Source organism: Podarcis bocagei, assembly GCF_964188305.1.
Source record: "Podarcis bocagei genome assembly, chromosome: 14".
Classification (NCBI taxonomy): domain Eukaryota; kingdom Metazoa; phylum Chordata; class Lepidosauria; order Squamata; family Lacertidae; genus Podarcis; species Podarcis bocagei.
In genome coordinates, this window is record NC_138139.1 from 43,250,609 (window position 1) to 43,276,543 (window position 25,935).

Genomic DNA, 25,935 nt, shown 5'->3' on the forward strand with positions numbered 1-25,935 from the left:
TGAGCTAATGTGCCATCATTTACACACTTCTTGTACACAGAGTCTTCCAGTCCTCTTTGCATAAGTATGAATGACTATATGCATTACAAGACAGAGATGGTATTTATAACTCTAGAAGAAACTTCAGTAGCTTTCAGGGCTCTCTGCATGTTAAAACCTGCAGCAAGTCTTTGATAGCCACAGCCATTAAAAAAGAAAAGAAAAATCTTCTAAAATTTGATTTTCTTAGAGAAGGCAGCTGGGGTATTTTTGGTCATTATCCAGTAGATAAAACTTTCGTGTCTGAACAAATTCTCCCATCTTCTTTTTGCTCATCTGGCTAACACGAACCTTAACATTACATGCTTGTACCTTTTTCTTTTTTTGCTTAGAATTTGATGTATCGTGGTAGAGCACGGTATCAAAAAAGCACTCAGCAATTCCTGCACTTAACCTCTCTTCCTCCTCGCAGGGACTTTGGGAAGGTTTTCTGATTACAGTATGAAGCCAGGCAGAATGGACCAGCAGAGCTCTGCACACCAGGATGGTAGTTTCCTAGATCATAGAATTACAGAGTTGGGAGGGAACATGAGGAACATTTCATCCAACTCCCTGCACTGCAGGAATATGCAGCTATCCTGTTGTAGTCCCACGCTGCTCAGACACAGCAGAGCTCAGTGGCAGGCGAGGCCAGCCAACCAGCCAAGTCTCAGGGGGGTACTGGCCTGGGGGCAGAGTCCATATGCCAGGTTCAGTCCAGTCCTAAGGTCAGGAGTGTTATGTAGTATCTCAGTTCACGCAGTCAGACAGTCCAGGGGTCAAGGAAGCTGAGAGTCCAAGGTCGCAAGAAGCAGCAAGGTCTGGCCAGGAACGACAAATGTTGTTTCCAGCAACTGACTGAGGCTGGAAACCCAGCATAAGAAAGCTGGAGCCAGCTGGTTCTTATCAGGAGCAAGAAGGCTGATCAGCAGCAGGTGGAGTCACTCTGCTTCCTGCTCCTTCAGGCTGCTGCTCAACAGGTGAAGCTGATCCCTGGCCTATGACATATCCCTTACAGGACTGAACCTGCAACCTTGGCGTTATCAGCACCACACTCTAACCAACTGAGGTATCTAGGCTGTTTGGTCCTGAGGTCCACAGAGGGGAGAGAACATAAGAATGTACAGCGAGCCTTGCAGGATCTGATCAGCAGCTTATTAGGTCCAGTATTTTATTCTGAGATTGGCTAACTAGGAGGCGTCAGCACTTTCCCACTCAATTTTATTTATTTCATTTTTATTGAATCTGTACCCCACCTTTTTCATTAAGCGGTATATAAGTCTTCTAAATAATAATACATATGCAGGGTTGTAAATTGCACTGGGCTGAGGCTCCAATACTTTGGCCACCTCATGAGAAGAGAAGACTCCCTGGAAAAGACCCTGATGTTGGGAAAGATGGAGGGCACAAGGAGAAGGGGACGACAGAGGACGAGATGGTTAGACAGCGTTCTCGAAGCTACAAACATGAGTCTGACCAAACTGCGGGAGGCAGTGGAAGATAGGAGTGCCTGGCGTGCTCTGGTCCATGGGGTCACGAAGAGTCGGACACGACTAAACGACTAAACAACAACAACAACAAATTGCGCTGGGAGCCTTCACAGGTCCAGGAGGCTGCCTGATTTAGCAGTTTCCCGTCAGCTTTTGGAGGGCTGTAAAAATGCTTGGGTGTGGGGTTCACCCGCAGCGCCCCCCCTAATTTCCCTTGCACAAATGAGTCGAAGGTTGAAATAGGGCCCTCTGTCTCCTTCGAATCTGGGCTCTTTTGGTTTTTATCCCGGGATTGTTGGAACGGCAGCCTTTAAAATGTGTTTGACATTGTTTGCCCTTCTCAACTTCATCTTCACATGCTGTTCCGAAAATCCTTTGGCTCAGAAGGCGGGATAATAATAAACAGAGATAATAAATAAACAAAAGGACAAATAAACATGCGGCTTTGACTGCTCCTGCTCCACCCCACCTCCTGTGAGGTGCTCTCCTTGTGGGCTCCGTTGAGAGTGTTGGGTGCCTTGAGGCACGTCCTTTGTCTTGGGTAATAAAAGTTCAGCAGAGCAAGGAAAATGCAGAACACCTGTCGGGTCTGTCAAGCCTTAATCTACGGATTATAATGGTTTTTAAATTATGAATTTGTGACAGGCACTTCCCTACCTCCTCCCCCCCATGAGCTAAAGACGTCAGCTTTCAAAAAAATATATGTATGAAAAGAAAGAAACACTGAACAAGGGCATTGCTCTCACAAAAGATATACCATTCCTTCACAGAGAACTCAGCCGTGGAGCCATAAGCTCCTATGCCAATGTTTGCCTAGCGGTTTTCAGACTTTCAGAGAATTTTGTTTACAAAGGGTTGTCTCAGCTGAGGAAGCCCTGCGTTTCCGCACTGCAGAAGATTCTGGAGCAAGTTTGGGCAGAGTTCAGGCCAAGGCCAGCTCAAGGCATCTTCTCGCCTGAGGTAAAACAAATAGTGCTTCGTCCTGCGCACTCCCATAGTATCCTTAGCTACTAACCCTCAGCAGAAAACTTCAGAGGCAGTTTTCTCCTTCCCTGCTGGTAAAAATACAACAATGCTCTCTGTGACTAACAATCTCGTGCCTTTTATTTATGCCTTCTGTGTTACTGCTTATTTCGACAATTTTGATGTCACTTCATCAAAGGAGACCCGATACAATACGACTTAAAATGAGTTAAAACTCTAAAATCAGAATTCAGTTTAAAAAAACCTGCTGGGAATAAGATGAAAGATTATCCAGAAGTGCTGGAGGTTCAAGGGGGGGCCACACCTGGCCATAAATTGGGCGCACAGTATTGAGCGTGCAGCTACTGTTGGATCCGAGCTGTGCATCTGTGTCATGGGGGATCCACTATCAGTCACTCCTCAAAAGATCTCAGTGATCAGGCAGGGCTATAAGAGATCAGGCAGTCCTCGACATATTCTGGACCCAAGTTGTCAAGTGTCCTGGGAAAAACGGGGCATCCCGTTTTCTTACATGACAGCATGGCGGCCATTTTGGGTGCTGCGATATTGCAGGATTTTGTGCTGAGGTCTCGCCCAGAAGAAAGCGCTTCTCTCCTGGGGGGAGTGCTTTTTCGGGGAAACAATCTTGCATGGCACCCCAAAATGCGTGTTTTTGGGTGCCGTGGGAGCACAACCCCGAATATGTGTGTCTTTTGGGCTCTGGGATCTTGTGTGGTTGGGACTCAAGATGCTGGAGGGTATGCAGGGTCCTTGTAAATGAATACAGTGGTACCTCGGGTTAAGTACTTAATTCGTTCCAGAGGTCCATTCTTAACCTGACACTGTTCTTAACCTGAAGCACCACTTTAGCTAATGGGGCCTTCCACTGCTGCCACGCCACCGCAGCACAATTTCTGTTCTCATCCTGAAGCAAAGTTCTTAACCCGAGGTACTATTTCTGGGTTAGCGGAGTCTGTAACCTGAAGCGTATGTAACCTGAGGTACCACTGTTCAGATACTTTTAACCTGGTCCAACAGTGTATGGGCAGCCAGTGCAGACTTTTGATCACCAGAGTTGCGTGCTGGCGCCAATCTTCCTCCATTGACAGTCTCACCATAGCATCTTGTAGCAGCTGGAGACTCCGGAACAGGCCCAAGGGGAGCCTTTCCAAGACACCCAACATTCGCTGCCTGAGGTCACAGCTGCACACCTGCCAAATGGTAGGGCCGGCCTTCCTTCAGAGTCACTAGATCCGCTTCGTTTTGTTTCGAACAAGAGCCCTGAGGCCTACCAACCAGAGACAGGGGGCAAAACATTGGCTCCGAGGGGCACTTCAAAATAAGGACTGTGGTGACTTTGAACACTTTTCTCCTTTCAGCAGCCCCACATAGGAAGAAAATAAAGCCACAGTGGCCATTCAGATGCCTGAGGGTTGCTCACAGGCAGGGCAGGAATGCAGTAGCCTTATCCCATCATGTTCTCCAGCGTTCAGAGTCCTGTGCCGCCTGAGGTAATATATAGCCATCATGACTATTAGCCAATGATAGCCATGAAATTGGGGCGTACTCTCCAGTCGGCAAAGAAAGCCTTATGAGCACGTTCCATCTCATCCCCTCACATCTTCATTGGCCACATCTGGAATGGGAGCTGGATGCAGTGAGGCCATCAATTCCCGGAGGCCCCTTGGCCACCTCTACAGAAGCATCCCAATCCCCACAGCGGCTTCCCCAGCAGGGGGCAGCCTTGAGCCTGCCAGCCTCTCCCCTAGCCGAGTCCCTGTCTGCCTCTGAATGAAACAGAGGCTCTCTGGCGAAAATATAACTCTTCAGGAGCAAACGATAGTGCTTTGGTTCAACTTTATGACCGGGTGTTTCCTAGATCCAAGCCTGAGCGAGTGAATTTTGGAACTGCTGGACAGGAAATAAGCTAATAATGGGATTTTGCAATGCTCAGTTTCCCATATATGGGAGCGAAAATTTGCCACAGGTTAGTTGCTGACCTCCCGGCTATTTGGGTGAATCTTTTTTATTTTTTATTATTATTATAAGAATTCCCTTTGTTCTCCTTGCTCATGTGGCATGCTGAGGAATGTGCTGTACACCAGGGGTGCGCAACTCAAATCACTCCAAAGGCCATTAAAACAATATTAACTCAAGGGGGCTGCACCACTGCATTAATCACCAGAAAGCATTTTTATTATCATTTTAAACTCATTATCCCATGCTTTGTTAACTTCTTGTTTGCCACAGCACCCTGGAGCAGGCAGTCTCATTTCTCTGATCCATCACAGATCTCTCTGAACCCCCCTTCCCTCTCTCACTTCATATAATAATGCTTTTTTATGCACCTTTTATACATTATTCAACTTAAAACATACAGTTAAAGCACACGACTTTCCCAAAGAATAATGGAAACTGTCGTTTGTTAAGGGTGCTGGGAACTGTAGCTCTGTGAGGCAAACTACAGTTCCCAGTATTATTTGGGGGAACCATGTGCTTTAAATGTATGGTGTGCACACAGCCGCCCTCTGCATCCCACAATGTGTCTTCTCTCTGCGCCCTGTGGCAATAAATGAATTTGCAACACCTTGTTGTTCTGTGTGCTGCTTCAGTAGGAAGCAATTGGACAGTTCTTCTTGAAGCGCATAGTATTAAGTATGTCTTTAGCCACCGGTGTTTTATTGTGCATGTGTTCTGCAATATTTCATTGACACAATAATACTGCCTTAGTGGTGGATTTATTCTGCTTTATTCGTTGTTCTGTTATCTTTCCCCAATGCTACTAAATTATCGCTGTCTGGAAGGGCTATAGCGCAACAAAAGCAAGAGAAAAATAAACCAGAACCTCTGTGGTATAAAACAGTACAGTGGTACCTCGGGTTACATACGCTTCAGGTTACACACTCTGCTAACCCAGAAATAGTGCTTCAGGTTAAGAACTTTGCTTCAGGATAAGAACAGAAATCGGGCTCCGACGGCGCAGCAGCAGGAGGAGGCCCCGTTAGCTAAAGTGGTGCTTCAGGTTAAGAACAGATTCAGGTTAAGAACGGACCTCCGGAACGAATTAAGTACTTAACCTGAGGTTGCAAACGGGATCCGTTCCGGAGGCCCGTTTGCAACATGAAAAGAGCGCAACCTGCAGTGGCGCGTCTGCGCACGCGTGGCTTGTGATTTGCCGCTTCTGCGCATGCTCATGACATCATTTTGCGAGCGGCGAAACCCGGAAGTAACCCTTTCCGGTACTTCTGGGTCGCTGAGGAATGTAACCTGAAAGAACGTAACATGAAGCGGACGTAACACGAGGTATGATTGTATGGGATTAGAATTCAGCAGGGAGGACGATGGGGGACAAGAATTAGCACATTTGTCATTGGCTCTGGCGCCCCCTACTGTTGGTCTACCAGCCTTATGCCCAATCATTCCCAATGGGCAGCTGCCACTGGCACTGAGTAGGCCCAGCCCTCTTATGAACTGCGTGGGCTGACTCATGGAAATCCCAGCATTCATCAGGATTTCAAGTTTTGAAAATGTTCACATTTCTCCCTGTATGAGAATGTCATTAAAGGCTGTAAAGTGGCATTCACTGTTATGGTTCCCAAAGACACAGAGAGAAATTATTATTTCATATGCTTTTAGTGGCAAGGATTTTATATGCAAAATACCGGGGGAGGCGGGGGGAAGAGAGAGAATGCCCCTGTCTAAGGGGATAGCTTATTAAATTATGGGAACTGACAACTCCTGAGCAAAATCACTTGGGTTAAACAAGGGGAAAAGAAAATAAATTGGAACAAGAACAGGCGATGTTCAAAGAAGTCCGGAAAAGCAGAAAGAGAGGGATTAGCTACCATCCGTTCTCAGTTGTATGAGAAGATATGAATATGAATCTCCACAAATTGTAGACTTAAATACATAAACAAAAGGGTTCATCGATGCCTACCTCCAATTAAGTCCAATTACTTATTCTTATTATTAAATTATTATTGTTAAACTTCAATGATTATTTATGTTACTAGGACCAATGTTAATTGCCTAGTTCATTGTTTTGCTGTTGCTGTTTATAATGTTTAGGAGCTGTCCTAAATCACTATTTTTCATTTTGACAGTTTTCCGTGTGTGTGTGTGAACTGCTCTGCATTAAGTTACCGCAAATAAGCGACCTTAAACAACATGCCAGCTTCTTTACATGCTGAATGTGAAGAATCCACACATCATGGGGAACTGAGGGCTTTCAAGCAGGACAAAGATGTCTAAATAGGTCTCTTTCTCTTTTGCAGTGACATATTTGATGCCATGTTCCCTGTCACACACATTGCTGGAGAGACTGTCATACAACAGGGTAAGCGTCCCACCCTGCATATGTCTGGTGGAAGCGTGAAATGCATTGCTCCATGAACATCCATGTTTGGGGGGAAATGCTGTGACCTTGGAGCTCAGCCCCTGCCTCTCTTCTACAAAAAGGGGAGGGGGCTGCAAGAGTGACTTCTATAGTGGGTAACAGGAACGTAGACCTTCCCATGACCTTCTGCTCTTGTTCCAACTCCTCCCCCAGCCACTTGCCACCCATCGGGGTTTTCTGGGTCTAGAGCAGGGATGGGAAATGGGTCTTCCAAGAGTTGCTGTAGTTCAACTCCTATAACCCTTGACCATTGGCCACAGGGAATGAAGTAGATTCGAGCTGAAGCTCAACAACAAGCTACAGGTGGTGGGATTGTCCATTAGTTAATGAATTTTGGAAACAGATTGGTATAGAAATATTGGAAATTGTGGGTAGGAAGGTGGAAATATCTAAATTAATGGTTCTTATTAGCCTGAGTAGCACCGAGTTATGGGTAAAATTGATGGTAACTGCAGCCAGACAGGTTATAGCGAGTAATTGGAAAAATGCAGAAGAGCTAGGGGTGAACCAATGGAGGAAAAAATTGAATAATATTATAATTTTAGAATATCTAACTGTGAAGATACACAGAATGAAAGGGTTTAAGGTCAGTGAGAAAGAGGAGGATTGGTTTGAGAAGATACTGGATTATTTGGGTAGATTTGAACAATTTGGGGAAATTAAATGGTTAAAAGTTAAATAAACCTTGTGGAGCGAGGAGTGTTAGTGCATATAGAATTGTGCATATGGTCGATTTGAATATGTTATTATTGATTATGTATGCTCAATGTATCAGCCGCCTGGGGGGGTTTCACTGTTGGGTTTTGGTTGTTTGTAAAAATAAAGAAAGAAAGAAAGAAACATGCTACAGGTCTTCCAGTCTTGGTCCAGAACCTAGGCCAATGGTTCTCAAAGGGTTTGGCAGGAGAAGATAGCGGGAAGGCTCAAGCACAATCTAATAGGCATTTGAACATTTCAACGTAGTGTAGTATAGTATCAAAATAATTTTGTTGGGATATACAACCAGGGACAGTATCCACGCCTCTGGCTGCTCTACAGTTCTGCTCAACCTGTTGTTGTGAGCAGGGATTTTCAACTCTGACAAATATGAAAGATGAGAAAAGAGAAAGCTTTCTTTGTGTTGAGGAGAAGATGCACATTTTTTTTGGTCTTAAATTAGACCTAATATAAACAAGATTACCTGGCAAAAGCAAGCTCGCACTTCTCATCGAGTTTGTACACATGCTTAAGGTACATATCTAAGAGGCTAGTTTAAAATTATATTTTGGGAATGGTTCATGTTCTTATGTAGCTGCATTGTTTTATATTTTCTGGATGTCCCATGACCGTATTCTAAAGTAGTTGTGTTCTATAACACCATCAAGCACTGCTAGGAGTTGTTTATTTGTCCTCCCCCCCCCCCCAATGTATTTCTTGTCAATTAAAAAATCGGCATGATGTGAGCAAATTTTCATTCTGAAAGTGTGGTCCAGAGAAGAAAGTTTGAGAACCACTGACTTAGACTGTTGGGAAAGTGTAGGGAGAGCAGTTGGATGGAGAAAGTGATGACTGAGAAGGAGGTTTAGGTGCCTTTCCACCTGTTTGCCATTTATTTGGTGGAAGAATCGCCTTCCCAGGAGAAGTGACCCATGGGCTTTGAAGGCACCAGCCAGAAGTGTAGCATGTTGTCAGAGCTGCTCGAAGATCCTAGCTCACAGAGGATCACGCTAGCCAGCGATCATTAAGTAAAAGTCTTTATTGAGTTACAGTTTCCATTTTCAAGCTGCTGCGTGCAACTCTACGTCTAGTAGCTAGATCGGCGAAGCTCCGTCTGATTCTCCGCCCCTTGTGCACCAACTTAATATCCTAGCCCTGCTCCACCTTTTCCGCCTGACTGTTCTCCTCTGGGTCCCTCTGCCCCCCGGGGTTTCTTCCTTCCGGGATTCTTCTGACGCTGACCCGGACCCTCCTGCCTCCTTGCGCCGGGCTTTAGGACCTGGCTCCCTTTCCGGGCTGCTTACTGCGCCGCCTTCCTCTGCATTTGAACTTGGCGCGCGCGCCCAACCTTCCACTTTCCGCTTAACCGTTTCTTCGCTCCCCGATGGAGGTGTGGCCACTCCTGACTCATGCCCTCCCTCCTGTGGTGAGCTGCCAGCGCTTGCCCCCTGGCTCCCTTCCTCCTCCCTGCTCCCTAGCGGTGACGCTGGTCCCGATTTCCAACTGCTCTCCTCTGAGTCCCCTCTGGCTCTATCTTCCTGGGGTGCCCCCCTAAACTCCCCCCTTGCCCTGGCCACTGGTGCTCCTTTCTGTGAATCCTCTGATTCACTGGAAAGGCTCGGAGATCTCGGGTCGTCGTCATCACTCATCTTTTCTTCTGCCTCCTCCCCTTCGCTCTCTGTTTCCTCCCTTGCCCTTGCCTCTGCTCCTAAACCCCTGACACATGTATTTATTAATTTTATTTATTTATTGCATTTACATCCCACCTCCTTCTCCAAGGAGCTGAAGGTAGTGTTCACGATTCTCCGCCTTCACGTTTATTCTCCACAACAACCCTGGCAGATTGGGCTGAGAGGCAAGGATTGGCCCAAGAATACCCAGTGAGCTTCAGGGCTCTGTGAGAATTTCAACCCTGGCCTCCCAGGTCCTAGGTCTGGCACTCTAAACACGAGCTTTCTGTAGTGCTGGCCTGAATTCACTTGAGAAAAGCTGCCTGAGTATCTTTGCTAGAAACAGAATTAATAAGGAAAGCTGAAATTGAAGATGTGTTAATGAGAGTTAATATACTTGGCAGTTCATCATGTCATGCGCTTACTTGCCAGATGGCTATGCAGTAAAATGCAGGAATACTTTAATTTCCAGCGATATCCTGTTGATCATGAATATATAAGGTGGTATTTTGAAATTAGCAAATACACAAGTTGGAAATGGGAGCTCTTGCCTGGTTCCATGAGTCTGCGTGAGAGTCTGCTGTCTCAATTTTGGAAACGGTTTGTGAAAACCATCAAAACTTGTTTTTGTTTCCTTGCAGGAGACGAAGGAGACAACTTCTACGTAATCGACCAAGGAGAAGTGGATGTAAGTGCGAATTCACCTCTTACCTGATGGAATTTTGTGGTTTCCCTTCAGATCTTATTCATGCTACCTCGGGAACAGAAAAAAAACTGCCTTATACTCAGACCTCCTGGTCCACTTAGTATTGCCTACACTGACTGGCAGTGGCTCCAGTCATCCTTGGCATGTCTGCAGGGACAAAGTGTTGCACTTGCATGTGCTGGACATTGTGTAGCTCCTGTAAGAGAGAGAGAGAGAGAGAGAGAGAGAGAGAGAGAGAGAGAGAGAGAGAGAGAGAAGCAATTTCAAAGGCACATTTAACTTCAGTGTGGATGAGCCATTCGTATTATGTTCAAACTAAGTCATCGTGCCCTAAAAAATACTTCTCCTCTTCCCATATGTCCACCCAGCTCAGTTTTAAAAACCTTGCTTCCACGATAGGTTCTAGTCCGAAAGGGAGCAGCTCTTTGGGGCTGACTTGGCTTGCAAGAAGCAATTTTCCCATGCGGCACAGTTCGTGAGCCAAGCTTATTTGTCCGCGTGAAGTAGGTTAATGGGGTATCATATGCAAACAAATTACTTTAGAAGCCATATTAACCACACCTGTAGGCAAGACATTTTGCCACTGGATGATCGAGATGGAAGGCTATCAAGATGGAATGCACCCGAGGGGCCGTGAGAAAGGAGAGCAGACTATTTTCGGTAATCACCCAGTTTAGTTTACGTGTAGCTTGCCTCTTCCCATAGAGGACGAGAGCGGCAGCCTCGGGCTGATAGTTTCATCTTCAGGAATCTCACTGTGCTCTTCAGAACTTGCTCCCGAAGGGCTAAACCTTGAATTGGAAGTGCTTGCAAAGGGAGCCCTTTCATCAAGCAGATGCGAGATTCGTCCTGGCTGTATAGATGCCTGGGTACGCGAAAGTTCTGTCCCATGCCATTCAGGGAGATAGCATTGCAGATAGGGAAACCAGCTTAGGAACTTTAGAAACACACACACACACACAGAGGCTGGATTGTGCATCTGTTAAGGGATGACGTTGAGATACAAGCAGAGATCCCCTTAACCCTCTCCAGTCTAGAGCAAGCATCAATAGATTCAGGAGAGTGGTCCTTTTTAATTTTTTTGTGGGGGCAAGAATCCCAAAATCCCATGATGTACAGAACATGCCCAGAGGCCATGAGATGATGATGGGCTGTTTTAAAAAAATGAAGGGAAGGGAACACAATGGAGTAGATGGAATGCCAACCAGGGAGCATTCCACTCTGCAATTTTTTGTTGCAGAACCTGGTGGGTGTTTGTTGCTGCTGTTAACAATCATCTAGAATATCAGATGCTTGAGGTTGTTGTTTTGAAATCCTCTTTGTAGTTTTTAAAAGTAAGCTTTGGAAATGTGATGTGTGTGTGTGTGTGTGTGTGTGTGTGTGTGTGTGTGTGTGTGTGTGTGTGGCTTATTTCAGTACTGGCTAATCTTAGGGACGCAGGGATCAGGTTATCTGATGCGGAAAGTCTCTTCCCATCCCTCTTCTATTTCAAGAAGCAAGCGGTGTATTTTAAGCTGCCCAGCAGCTCCTTGCAGTTATTTTAGTGAGAGGCATCTTCTTCTTCTTTTTAAAAAAGTGCTTGTTTGTGTCAGGGGACCGTCTAATTGGCATTGTTCGGAATCGAAAACCTCACACTCCGAAAGTCACTCCTCAGGAAATCCGTGTGACTCATTGTTCCTATCAAGGAAGGTAGCAATGCCACATCGGCAGGTCAAGGAGGAGAGGCAACACTTGACAATTATCACAACTGCAGTGTTTATAGATGTGTGGTAACGTTGGCTTTATTTTTAAAACTTAGTGGCACCTTAGCAGCCAACAGGCTTGCGGAGGCATGAGCATGGCCGGGTATCTATTCTGCCCTGCAGTAAGGGGACAGGCATCAAAATCTGGCACCTAGGTACCCCCAGATCCTGTGCCAAGGCAGGTCAAATTGTGCATGCTAAGAAACGGTGCACATTTGCTCCTTCTCTCAAGGTCTACTGCCACTAGCCGCCTCCAAAACTCTCCTCAAAAAAAATAAAATTCCTTCCAGTAGCACCTTAAAGACCAACTAAGTTAGTTCTTGGTATGAGCTTTCGTGTGCATGCACACTTCTTCAGATACACTGTCAACTTCTGTTTCAGTGTATCTGAAGAAGTGTGCATGCACACGAAAGCTCATACCAAGAACTAACTTAGTTGGTCTTTAAGGTGCTACTGGAAGGATTTTTTTTATTTTGACTATGACAGACCAACACGGCTACCTATCTCCTCAAAAAAGTGCACTTTCTACAAAGCCTTCAGCTCATCCCCACAGACTCCATCTCTTGCTGAACCTAAGGCTGTGCACACCCAGGGCCGGATTTAGCTTTGATGAGGCCCTAAGCTACTGAAGGTAATGGGGCCCTTTATATGTCCAGCTGTCCTTTGTCAACAACAAATTGCCACTGTTTTTTGTGTTGGATATATGCTATATGGTAATTTATGGACCTAATAGGTATCTAAACCCATCTGCACATAACAAAATAGGAGCCTACACAACACAAATCACCGTTGCTGTATGTAGGTTTTATTTTATTTGTTTTTTATCTTATATTTTGGAAATGTACATCCAGGTTTTTTCCCTTTAATTTTTTTGGGGGCCCCCAAGAGAGTGGGACCCTAAGCTATACCCTGTTTAGTTTATACGTAAATCTGGCACTGCGCACACCCCATCCATATTTAAGCACACCCCATAATAAAACTAAAACTACCCTAATAAAAATAAAACTACCCCAGAAGCTCTGGTTTTCTCCTCACAGAACTACAATGCCCAGCACCCTTAATGAACTACAGTTCCCAAGATTCTTTGGGGGAAAGCCCTGAGCTTTAAACGGACAGTGCGGATGTGACCACTGGTCAAACTACACATTGCAGGGATGGATCCTGAGCATATACTATGCTGCTGAGCTGTTGCCACTCTGTGTGGCTGTCATCTGTCAGCATTGTGCAGAGTGGGCCATATCTTGGTGATAGACCACATGTTTTGCCTACGGAAGGTCTCAGGTTCAAACAACAGCATCTCCGGGTAGGGCTAGGAATAGCCGCTGCCTGAGACCCTAGGGAGCCACTGCCAGTCTGTGAAAACAGTACTGAGCTACATGGACCAGTGGTCTGACTCAGTATAAGACAAGCACCATGTGTTCGTTCTCCTGGACTAGATGGACAAACAGCCTGATCTAGGATACATCCATCCACCCATCCATCCATGCATCCATTTCTCTCTCACCTTTCCTCCAAGGAGCTAAAGGTGGTGTATATGCTCCTCCTTCTCTTCATTTTAACCTCATAACAACCCTGAGAGGTAGGTTAGGCTGAAAGAGAGCATTTGGTCTTGTTGTTGTTTAGTCGTTTAGTCGTGTCCAACTCTTCGTGACCCCATGGACCAGAGCACACCAGGCACTCCTGTCTTCCACTGCCACCCGTAGTTTGGTCAAACTCATGCTGGTAGCTTCGCGAACACTATCCAACCATCTCGTCCTCTGTCGTCCCCTTCTCCTTGTGCCCTCCATCTTTCCCAACATCAGGGTCTTTTCCAGGGAGTCTTCTCTTCTCATGAGGTGGCCAAAGTATTGGAGCCTCAGCTTCAGGATCTATCCTTCCAGTGAGCAGTCAGGGCTGATTTCCTTAAGAATGGAGAGGTTTGACCTTCTTGCAGTCCATGGGACTCTCAAGAGTCTCCTCCAGCACCATAATTCAATCTGGTCTTAGGTACCCAGAAAGCTTCATGACCTAGTGGGGATTTGAGCCCTAACGAACTCCATCTGCAAGAGTCTCATATGTTTGCAGAATGGTGCTTGCCTCCCTCTCTGCCCCCCATGTACCTCTAATCAGCGGGGGGGGGGAGGGCCCCCCATAACCATGCTTGGAAAGGAGAGGGGGGAATCATTCCATCTAGCCTTCTGATGAAACACATTTGCCTTAGTGTGATGTTGAATTCTTCCCCTGGTCTCCCAGGTCCTAGTCTAACACTCTAACCTCTACACCACACTGCATAACAGCTTGGCTTCACTTGAACTGCTGACACTGGCCCCTCTCGCAACTGGATGCTATTACTCACATAATACTGTGAATAAAAATGTTGTTGTTCTTCTTGACAGTATTCCGCCTGCGTACATACATAGGTTAACTTTTTCCGCTAAGCCTGATTTGCATATGTTTAAATGAGCTGCCCTTGGCTTTTACTCAGAATGATCCATTGACCATGTTCTTTTGAGTCCTGGGTTGCCCTGGAAAGAGGAGAGAAAGACTGCACTGTGTGTGTGTGTGTGTGTGTGTGTGTGTGTGTGTGTGTGTGTAGGGGGGGCAGTCAGATCCTGTTGCATCCCCATTTCCATCCCTAGGAAGCCTGCTACTTTGCTATTACAATTGATCTTCCAGTCACCTTGTTTATTCACATTCAAAAGTCTCTGAATCCAGAAAATCTAGATAGAGGAGCAGCTTAAGTCTCTTTCCGTCTTGGTGGTCAGACAGTCGCATCGCTTCCTCATGAAGCCTGGCGACCTGCCTAAACGTATCTGGTGAAACATAAATGATGGGCTTCCAGAAAAAAAACACCCTCTGAAAGTACCTGCTCCAAAGTGTGTGTTTTTGATGGGGGGGGAGGAGTTCCAGATCTATATTTCCAAATATAAACCTCCTTCCTGTTGGTTACTTTCATTTTACAAGCCTTGCTCTTTCCCCCTTTTCTTCCCTGCATAAAAAGAAAATAATGCTTAGCCGTTTCACTGTAGAACAGCTCTTACGGTCAGAAAGTTCTTCCTGATTTTGAGCTGAAATTTCTTTTCTTATAACTTGAAACCATTGGTTCAGGTCCAACCCCCTGGCACAGGAGAAAACAAGCTTGCTGCATCTTCCATGTGGCAGCCCTTTAGATTTTTGAATCTATATCATATCACCTCTCACTCTCTTCTTTTTCATCATCACCATCAACTGTTTGCTTGTATAACTACAGTACAAACCACACCATATGAAGAACGGTCGAAGTAGCTGGGTATTTTAGCCGGGAAAAGAGGAGACAAGGAGTTACTGTTCAACATTGGAACGGGCTTCCTCAGGAGGCTGTGGGCTCTCCTTCATCTGAGTTTTTAAAGCAGAGGTTTGATGGCTGGGCTGGACTAAATGACCCTTCAGGTCCCTTACAAATTTACAGTTCTATGAATCTATGAGAGCAGCTCACTACATCACCAGAGTTTACATAACAAAATATAAACCTTCCTCAACGTTTAAGTTGCAAGGCATAGCAAAGTTTAAATAGCCACGGGCATGAGTATTAATAGGCTAATCAAAGCATCTAAATAGATATACACTTAGATTGAACAATGCACAAATTATTCATACTAATGCTAACAACAGAAGTAAAAAATTTAAAAACCCAACCCACTGAAATAGCAGCAAAAATAATACGCCTTAACCAAAACTAAACATTGCCCCCAGCTACAGCAGCTAAACAAGACCCCACCCTGGGAGCCTCTGGGCAGCTGCAGGAACAGCCTTTGTAGCTGGAGTCACAGAGGGGTGGGAAGGGGGAGAAATCTGATTCAGTTTGCATTTAAAGGTGAACCTACCTAATTTATGCTTTCCAGACACTATGCAAACCGAAGCAAACCATCCTTTGAAATTTGCACTTCTCCGAGTTTTGCAATGCCATTCTCCACCCCAGGTCATGTGTGCCCAAATGCACACATTAGAGTAAATTGTGCATAAAAATGCACATGTTGGTGAAAATGACCTGCAAAAAATAAATTAATTAAAAAATGCATTATGTTTGGGTAACATTGCTTTGCAAAAATGTGCCTATTCAGAGAAATTCGCACTAAAAATGCCGATGAATTTTCATGAGGATTAAAAGGAAGACACTAATGATAAATTGCTGCAGATTGTGGCAGGATAGGGGAGATAAATTGAAAGAACAAAATTGTCAGATATATATTTTTTTATCCTGCCTTGGTCTAGTCCAGCATTTTGACTGGCAATAAATGGCTCTCCCATATCATAGACAGAGGTTCCCCCAAGACCCATTTAAATAGAGAAGCCAAGGACTGAACCTCAGGCTTAATACATGCAAATCATGTGCTTTACCACTGAACCCAACACAGCTCTACTCCAAATAACAAATTTGGTTTCTTACATTACTTAAATTGGTGTGCATGTGTCCTTTTCATCTCTTAAGAAGCAGATTTCTTAAAACTTTCCCTCACACCCTGTCTCTGGGTGTATGTGGGGGAGGGAGTGCTCCTTTTGGTTGATATTTTTCACCTTTCTTCATTCTTTCTCAGGAAACCAGAAGGCTAAAATAAGCTGGGACCTTAAATAGACTTCTTCCACGTGGACAATGTTTCATTCTTCCTCCCCCCAAAAAGGCAGATTTGCAAGTAAACTTAGCGTGGCTGAACTTTCAGCCCAGAGGACAGGATGACAGGGCCATGTATCATCAATACACTTTGTCATCATTGCGAAAACAAAATTTACTGTGTCATGTCTGGCCTAGCACTGAGGTTTTAAACTTTGAGTACAGTGTCTTCCTGTTTCAAACACTCCGGTCATTTGTGTTAGTTCCTCTAACCCCCAAAACACACTTTCCCACCTCATTTCTGAGGCTGATATTAGAAAATGACATTTTTATTGGGGAAGTGAATGCAGGTTCTTAAGTTCACATTGCTGGAGAATTACAACACGTCCAGACAGCTGCATTATGCGCTCCTTCTTGGTCATTAGAGAAGGGAGCAAGGGTGGTTTCTGAGCACAATTCAAAATGTTGGTGCTGACCTTTAAAGCCCTACATGGCTTTGGCACTGTATACCTGAAGAAGCATAGCTACCCCAATTGCTCAGTCCAGACACTGAGGTCCAGCTCCAAGGGCCTTCTGGTGGTTCCTTCATTGCAAGAAGTGAAGTTACAGGAAACCAGGAAGAGGGCCTTCTTGGCAGTGGCTCCTGCCCTGTGGAACACCCTCCCATCAGACGTCAGGGAAATAAACTGTGCTCTTTTTATTTTAGATGGAACTCACCAGAACTCAGTTCTGGCTCCTCTCAGGTGGTCGCCATTGCCATTCTAAGAGGTGTTCATGGCACTGCTTTTTCTAGAAAAGTAGCACTGTAAATAAACAACTATTTGACTTTTAAAAGACATGTGAAGGCAGCCTTGTATCAGGAAGTTTTTAATGTTTGATGTTTTCCTGTGTTCTGTGCATTGGCTCCCAGTACATTTCCGAGCACAATTCAAAGTGTTGGTGCTGACCTTTGACGCCCTAAACGGCCTTGGTCCTGTAAATCTGAAGGAGCGTCTCCACCCCCATCGTTTTGACCGGACGCTGAGGTCCAGCGCCAAGGGCCTTCTGGCTGTTCCCTCATTGCGATAAGTGATGTTACAGGGAACCAGACAGAGGGCCTTCTCAGTAGTGGCGCCCACCCTGTGGAACGCCCTCCCTTCAGATGTGAAGGAAACAAGCAGCTATCTTATCTTTAAAAGACATCTGAAGGCAGCCCTGTTTAGGGAAGTTTTTAATATTTAATGCTGTATTGTTTTTAACACTTGATTGGGAGCCGCCCAGAGTGGCTGGGGAAACTCAGCCAGATGGGCGGGGGTATAAATAAATTATTATTATTATTATTATTATTATTATTATTATTATTATTATTATTCTGTATTTTAATTTGTTGCCCACTCTGGGCAGCTTCCAACGTAAAATAAAAGAACATAACAAAACATCAAATATTAAAAGCTTCCTGATACAGCGCTACCCTCGGTTGTCAATGGAAGCTTGTGGAGTAGGTTATCTCCTTGACATCTGACAAGAGAGCATTCCACAGGGCGGGCGCCACTACTAAGAAGGCCCTCTGCCTGGTTCCCTGTAACCTCCCTTCCTGCAATGAGGGAGCCTCCAGAAGGCCCCTGTGCTGGACCTCAGAGAGCTACTGTCCATCAGTGTGGACAGTAGGGAGCTAGATGGACCAAAAATTTGACTCAGTATAAAGCAACTTCCTGTGTGCCTGCGGCCCCAGCAATTGCTTGAATTCCACTTTGCTAATGAAGTTTATAAAGCAGAGGCGTGCGGTGGGGGAGAGGAAGGCATCCCTTTTATGTAAGATCTCTCCCCTGTTCCGTGCTGGATTTCTTTTGAGTTTCACAATGGTGGTGTTTTCCTGCAAACTTCCTTGCAGCTACCTTCTCCTCTCCTTTCAAGTCCGACAGTATTGCCGAAACAGAAAAAGGAAGACAGTGACAGCCCTGCCCCTTGGTTCTGTGCACGCCAGACTCTACAAAGAGGGTGCGCTGGGGGAAACCCTCAGATGCCAACACACCACAGGGAGCTGGAAACTCAAAGAGCAAATGCAGCTCTTGTACTAAAAGCAAGAAGACTTGAAATTCTGTCCGCAAAGCAGGTTGTTCCACCAATCACTGCGGTTGTTTTTAGTGACTCTGTAAGGAAATGGCTCAGCTATTGTTTCTGGACTGTTGACTTCCAGAGACCCATAGCATGTGAGGGAGACAGCTATTTTTTGGAATGTGCATTTTGCAACGTGTATTTTGGAAGAACAGTCATTTCCCCTTCAACTAAGTTCCTAAATTGGGGTTTTTAGAAAAAATAATAATATGTGTATTAAACTTGCTTGAAAATTCAAATTAAAAAAACAAAACAGATACAAAGGGTAAGTTATTAATATAACAGGCTTTGTACAGCTCAATAGCTATACATAAAGATAATCTCAATACGTTCTGCCCCCTTTAGGTTTTCCATTACAAAATTCTTCTTTACAGGGTTGTGAGATGAAGAGATAACTCAGAAGTCCCATAGTCTAGTGTACATCAAGGATGGGGAAGGAGGAGGCATTATCCTTTACACTTGTGTCATCAATAAAGATTTTCCTCAATTTTTTTCTCAAATGGGTCCACTATCTTTTGCCCCTTGTTGCCCTTAACTCAATAAAACCAATTTAGTTAAGGGTAACCAGGGGTTCTGTTTTGGAAAAATCTGTGATATTCGCAGACATTCGCAAATTATATTCCTATGGTGTGGGGATTAAGAGAAAATGGATATTGAAGTTGGAAGGATAAACGCTTGACATTGGTTAGGCAATGGTCTGAATCTCTTATTGCCCTTTCTCGTTTGAATCTATTTCTTGCAATTGTCAATCTTCTTTGGATAACACATGAGAAAGCCTATGCTACTATACATTGGGTGGGGCGGAGGGGGGGGAATTAGGCCAAGGGCCACATTCTCTTCTGAGCAGCGTTCTGAGGGCTGCTGTCAGGCTTTAGGGAATCCGACCCCCCTCCCTCACGGCAGGCTGACAGTAATGGAAAGACAAAAAGCTCTTACCAAGTCTTTTATTCAATATTCACAGAGAGAGCCGTAGAAATGCTGTCTCTTGGATAATGGCGTTGCTTCGAGTAATATCTTCCCCCCTTCCCTTCTCCGCCGTCAACAGCCCCACCCCCCTTACGGTGTCTGCTTAGGGACAATTGCCTCTGGGCTCTCTGCTCCCCTACTTTCATTGCTCTCCGTGTTCTGGGAGAAGGGGGGGGTCTGGAATGCTCTCTAGCGACAATGTGTCAGCCAGCTGTTCCTGCTCCGCTTCTCCCGTTATTTCCCAGCTTTGCCCCTCTTCTATCTCTGAGCTGTGACCCTCTGCAAACCACCGTTGTAAATCTATACCATCTTCCTCTTCTCAGGAAGGTTCAGGAGAAGGGGGAGGCCATCTCCACCATTCCTCTTCAGTCCATGTCAAAAGTTGGCAGAGAAATGAATGTAAACGTTTCCTTTGTACATTGACCTCTGCACACACACCCTTCTCTAGCCTCCATCTGGGAAAGTAAGGGGCATCATCAGAGCTCAGGAACACATTCCAGGCAGGCCAAAACGTTCTGGGTACCAAACAAAGCCAGTGAAGGGTGTGGCCTGATGGGAGTTATGACAGCCACATAGAAAGGCCTGGAGGGCCACATTTGATTGCCAGGCCCGGGGTCCCCCCTTCTATATATGTTTAAGTTAACACTGATGAATTATTCTTATCATAGAATCATAGAACTGTAGAGTTGGAAGGGACACCGAGGAAACCCAGCTAAATGGGCAGGGTATAAATAATAAAATTGTTTTCATCATCATCATCATCATCATCTAGTCCATGGGTAGGCAACCTAAGGCCCGGGGGCCGGATCCGGCCCAATCGCCTTCTAAATCCGTCCCACGGACAGTCTGGAAATCAGTGTGCTTTTACATGAATAGAGTGTGCCCTTTTATTTAAAATTCATCTCTGGGTTATTTGTGGGGCCTGCCTGGTGTTTTTACATGAGTAGAATGTGTGCTTTTATTTAAAATGCATCTCTGGGTTATTTGTGGGGCATAGGAATTCGTTCATTTCCCCCCCCAAAAAATATAGTCTGGTCCCCCACAAGGTCTGAGGGACAGTGGATTAGCCCCCTGCTGAAAAAGTTTGCTGACCCCTGATCTAGTCCAGCCCCCTGCAATGCAGGAATATGAAGCTGCCCCATACGGGAATCAAATCTGCAACCTTGGCGTTATCAGCACTGTGTTCTAACCAACTGAGCTATCACTGATGCTCACATTGTTTTTTTCTCTCACTGGCAGGTGTATGTGAACGGAGAATGGGTCACCAGCATTGGAGAAGGAGGAAGCTTTGGAGAACTCGCCCTCATCTACGGAACGCCAAGAGCTGCAACGGTTAAAGCCAAGACAGACCTCAAGCTTTGGGGTATCGACAGGGACAGCTACAGGCGCATTCTAATGGTGGGTTTAAAACCTAATTATTTGCCTAAGTTATTGCTGCTATTTCACTGGTTCCTTTACGGATGCCGTAAACCCATATGGTGCTTTAGTGTTTTACAACAGAGGTTAAAGGTTTTGAAAATTGAGGGTTTGGTGTCTGCTCTGCTTGGAAAATCAACAGCAGTGCATGGGTTTCTACTGTGGGAGAGAAAGGCACTGTAAACAGAATGCACCATCCCATATTGTCTTTATGAGAAGTGAGATGCTTCCAGCCTTCCCCTTTTGCCTCCAGAAAAGTAGCCAGCAGGAAAACGGTCAGGACTTGGCTGGGGTCACGTCGTGGGCGGCCAAACCCAAATCTAAGCCTGGAAGTTGCAAAAAGGATGGAAGTAGTGGGAAGCTGGAAGCTGAAGATCAGCAAGTACAGTGGTACCTCGGGTTAAGTACTTAATTCGTTCCGGAGGTCCGTTCTTAACCTGAAAATGTTCTTAACCGGAAGCACCACTTTAATGGTGCCTCCTGCCGCCGGCGAGCTGCCGGAGCCCGATTTCTGTTCTTATCCTGAAGCAAAGTTTTTAACCCGAGGTACTATTTCTGGGTTAGCTGAGTCTGTAACCTGAAGCGTATGTAACCCGAGGTACCACTGTATAGCTTTACTGAGCAAGTGGAGACTGAAAGCCCAGCCCATAGTACTTAGGCTACACTTGGCCAATCCAGAGACTCCATACTGCCGGCCAGTTGGAAGGGCTGATGTTGCCTTATCCTCATCCATTGAGAGTCCTTCCTCTCCCCACAGAACACCCTGCCTGCCATTATAATAGCTGCGCTAGAGAACATGGGGTGTACTGCAAACGGTAATAGGGGCATTCCTGGGAGAGGAGGAGCCCAATGGTGGTTGGTCCAGCCAGGCCGACGGAGAGGGCTTTGCTGCCTCACCAATTTGCCGGGTTTATTTATTAAATTTGTATACTGATGGAGCCAAGTGAAATGTTATGTTTCGTTATGGTTTATTTATATGCTGCTTTTGGGCCACAAAGGGTTATCCCTCTTCAGCCCCACTTTTTTGTTCTTCCAACCCTCTTTTTTTAAGACCTCCCCCCTTCCTCTCTGCCTGTTGTTTCCTCCAGCATTTATATACACACAGGTCCCACTTACAGTATACGTGTTCTGTGGAAATTGTAGACTTGTTATGTGAACGTTTGCCGGGAAATCGTTTATTAGGCAAATGTTCACATAACAAGTCTACGACTTCCATTGTTTCCTATGGAAATATTTATGATTTGGGATTTGTCCGATTCTCCCCTTTTTCCCCAATGCTTTTCCCCTAAAGTGGCTGCAGCCCAAGGAAAACACTGATTTGTCCGATCCCTTCTGTTCTCTGTTTTGTCTAATCTTGCTCATTTCCTGCATGGTTTCTGCCCCAAAATGGCTGCCGTTCACCAGCAAAGCAGAAACAAGCAAGGAAATAAGGAAGTGGGCAAACTCCCAATGTTTGGATATCTGAATCTGCGGTACTTATAGTGACGTTTGGGCATAATTATGTGTGGATAAGTGAATTTTTGGGACACAGGTGGCGCTGTGGGTTAAACCACAGAGCCTAGGGCTTGCTGATCAGAAGGTCGGCGGTTCGAATCCCCATGACGGGGTGAGCTCTCGTTGCTCAGTCCCTGCTCCTGCCAACCTAGCAGTTTGAAAGCACGTCAAAGTGCAAGTAGATAAATAGGTACCGCTCCGGCGGGAAGATAAACGGCGTTTCGGTGCGCTGCTCTGTTTCTCCAGAAGTGGCTTAGTCATGCTGGCCACATGACCCGGAAGCTGTACGCCGGCTCCCTTGGCCAATAAAGCAAAATAAGCGCCACAACCCCAGAGTCGGCCACGACTGGACCTAATGGTCAGGGGTCCTTTAAGTGAGTTTTTGCACAATGAGCAGGTAGATAGCAGGACTTGGTGTAGCCTTTGCTAGCCCCCATCCCTCTTCCCTGGGTCCTTGTATACATCCTGGCTCCATGTCCTATATCAGCCACTTGGCCAAGCCAGCCTTGAGATGTGGCTAAGCCAGCAGCTACTAACAGACAAATTGTAAGTGGCTTACATATTAAGTCCGCAGTCAACCCATCACAAATGGATAAAAGACAGTTTGGGTTTCAAGGCACCAGCGCACCTATTATTTCAGAAATTTCCTCCATCACCTCTTCCTAAAATTTGTACGCCCACTATCATTTCTAAATTGATTAATCATCCTCCCCAAACTACCGCTCAGTCAGTAGGTCTTCCCCCCATCCCTTTTCCTACTAGTTCCTTTTTTACTCACTTTCTCACCCAGTAGGTGGGAAATACTTATTGCTGTTGATTAGAGAGATCAAATGGAGCATGTTGTGCAACACTTTTCTTGTCAGCCATAACTTCTCTGAGGGGGCCCTGCTACTTACCGCACTGGGCATCTGACTAATCCATCCAGGAGTCATGTATTCATGGCCAGAATACCTTTGCGGGGCTCTTTTTTTGAGTGTGTGTGTAATAACCAGTAGCGTACATACAACTCCACATCTGCAAGGCAGCCCTGAGGATGATTGAGTACGTTTCCTTATTGGGACATCCTTCATGACTAATGCAAGTTAGTCAGCTAGTCTCTCTCCACAAACTATCAGTACTGTTTCCTCAACTTGAAGCTGTCAAACATATAAATAATATTGGGATTTATCCAACTAAGTTCTATGCAGAGCATACCCACTGAAATGAATGAACCACTCATGTCCATTCATTTCAGTGGGTCTACTCTGTGCATTGTATACAGCCGACTGAGTCTGCCAAAGCTGAAGGAGGGTGAAGAAGAGTGGTTTAGAAATCTTTAAAATTAATATGCTTAAAAAATAACAATCCTTCAACACTTTTCAGAAACGTGGTTCCAAAACCCTGTTTTTGCCAGCCGCTCTTCAAAAGAATTCAGGATTTGAGAACATTTTAAAAATTCCTCCTGCCCCCAGAAACTCTCAGCTCTGTGATTCTGTGAATAACAAACCCTCAGATGTAAAACAAACCCATTGCTGCAACTCTACTTAGCGCCGTGGAACGGATAGTGCCAGGGTCTTTTGAAGTATTTTGGTTTCATGATCAGCAACGCGTTTGTTTCAGCGGCTGTGTGCGCACAGACTGTTTTGTGCTCTGCTAAGAATGTTCCATTCTAAGCATAATTCAATATCAGGCTTACATAAGAATTAACTAGGGCTTCACACTGGGACCTCAAGCCAGCTCCCCGCTTGCCAGGATCCGCCTTCTTATTTGCAACCTGGGCCTGCTCTCCCCATTCTCCTGGCTTCAGTTGGTTGAGCTCCCAAATTCAAGGCGCAGCTTTCTAGGAAGCAGCCCCTCAACTCCTGTTAGCACAGATGTAGGGGGTTCTGAGGATGGAGAGAGGGAACAGGGGAGAGGAGGCAAAAGGAAACCCGGAGTGAGAGAATGAGATGCAGAGAGGGAACCAAGCCAGGGGGAGAGCGGATTGGAGGAGAAGAAAAGGAGATACCACAGAGGGTGGAGTTGATGGGACTAGGTGGTTTGTTGTGTGCTTTGGAATCAAAATTGAATTGAAATTGAAATTGAAATACTTTATTGTCACTTGTACAACTTGTATACAGTGAGATTACACAAGCACCCCCCCCCACTCAGCTCTCTTAGTCTTCATTCCCCTCGTTTACTGACGCACGCCCACCAAACCCGAAAGTCAGTTGCCCTGTTGCTATCTTTTCATTCAGCAGCCTAACAGCCCATGGATAGAAGCTGTTCTTTACCCTGTTGGCGCAACTAATCATGCTTCTATATCTTCTGCCCGAGGGCAGGAGATCCAGAAAATGCCGGCCAGGGTGTGAATCATCCCTGAGAATTTTCCTCACTCTCCTGAGGCAACGTTCTTCCGCTATTTCATCCAGCGGATTCACGGGACAGCCCATAATATCTGTCCCGTGAATCTGCTGGAAGGACTATTCATACAAGTCCTCCTTTTGGGCTTTCCATGGGCATATGGCTGGCCACTGTAGGAACAAGATGCTGGACTAGATAGGTCATTGGTCTGATCCTGCAGGCTCTTTGTACATTCTTATGTGATAGACAGGGACAGGGGAGGGCTTCAATGCAGTTCTTACTTAAAGGCAAATCTCTCAAATTCATACTTTCTGAAACAATATGGGAAACATAGCCCACCCCCGCCCCCCTGCATTGAAATTAGCAATTATCTGAATTTTGCAATGTAGTTCTCCAGCCAAGCATTGTTTACAAAATTTGTAGAATTGTAGAATTGTAGAGTTGGAAGGGGCCACAAGAGCGATCTAGTCCAGCCCCCTGCAATGTATATATTGGTGGTGGTGGTGGTGGTGGTGAAGCAGGGGTTCCTCTCCAAATTCCCCCTCCACTGCTTTTGCAAACTTCGTTGATGGCTCCAGCCTCTGCATGGGTGGCACTGTTTGGGCTGCATAAGCAACGCAGTGTTATTATTTATACCATTCTTTCCACTGCCAAGCATTTTGGAAATGGCTGGTCCGCTGTTTGGGATTGCTTTATGCAGTTGTTGTTTTTTTTAAATGAATTTACGATGTAAGGATTTATGTCTTTTGGACAGAACTTCTCTAGTTGTTGTTGCTTTAGATGCTTGGTAAAAGCAAGGGGTTTTGTTTGTTTTGTTTTTACTGGAAATGATAAAAAGAAACTTGGTCAAGAGGGCCAGGGGCCTGCTCCAGATTACCAGAAGGAATGGGGAGACTGGGAGGGCTGGTTGGTGTTGCCCCCAAACAACTGCATTTGCTGTCTCATTCTTAAAAGTCACAGAACCCTGGAGTTGAAAAAGGTGAAATGGCTATGAGGACCTTCTAAGCAGGAGTGCCCCCTCATACTCTAGCTGGAGAGGAGGGATTACCAGTGTGGTCATGCAGTGGTTAGAGTGTCAGACTAGGATCTGGGAGACTAGGGAGCCATCGTGGTGTAGTGGTTAAGAACGGTGGACTTGTAATCTGGTGAATCAGGTTCACTTCCCCGCTCCTCCACATGCAGCTGCTGGGTGACCTTGGGCTAGTCACACTTCTCTGAAGTCTCTCAGCCCCACTCACCTCACAGTGTGTTTGTTGTGGGGGAGGAAGGGAAAGGAGAATATTAGCCGCTTTGAGACTCCTTTGGGTAGTGATAAAGCAGGATATCAAATCCAAACTCTTCTTCTTCTTCAATTTCAATGAGCCCCTTTTCGTCCTCTTGTTTTGGCAATACCTT

The 25,935-nt window shown here is 45.6% G+C and overlaps 1 protein-coding gene and 1 long non-coding RNA gene across 6 annotated transcripts in view; both read left to right on the forward strand.

Annotated features, from left to right (window-relative positions):
* LOC308573118 overlaps nt 1-25,935 on the forward strand; it is a 147,279-nt gene that overhangs the window by 77,207 nt on the left and 44,137 nt on the right. The gene's annotated exons all lie outside the window — the stretch shown is intronic.
* Nucleotides 1-25,935, forward strand: part of PRKAR1B (protein kinase cAMP-dependent type I regulatory subunit beta) — a 109,338-nt gene that overhangs the window by 40,966 nt on the left and 42,437 nt on the right. For all 5 annotated transcript variants that reach the window (XM_081169669.1, XM_081169670.1, XM_081169672.1 and 2 more), the window contains 3 exons: nt 6,746-6,807; nt 9,875-9,921; nt 20,548-20,706. In XM_081169669.1, the coding sequence (XP_081025795.1) occupies nt 6,746-6,807; nt 9,875-9,921; nt 20,548-20,706 (268 nt within the window). The remainder of the gene's footprint in view (nt 1-6,745; nt 6,808-9,874; nt 9,922-20,547; nt 20,707-25,935) is intronic.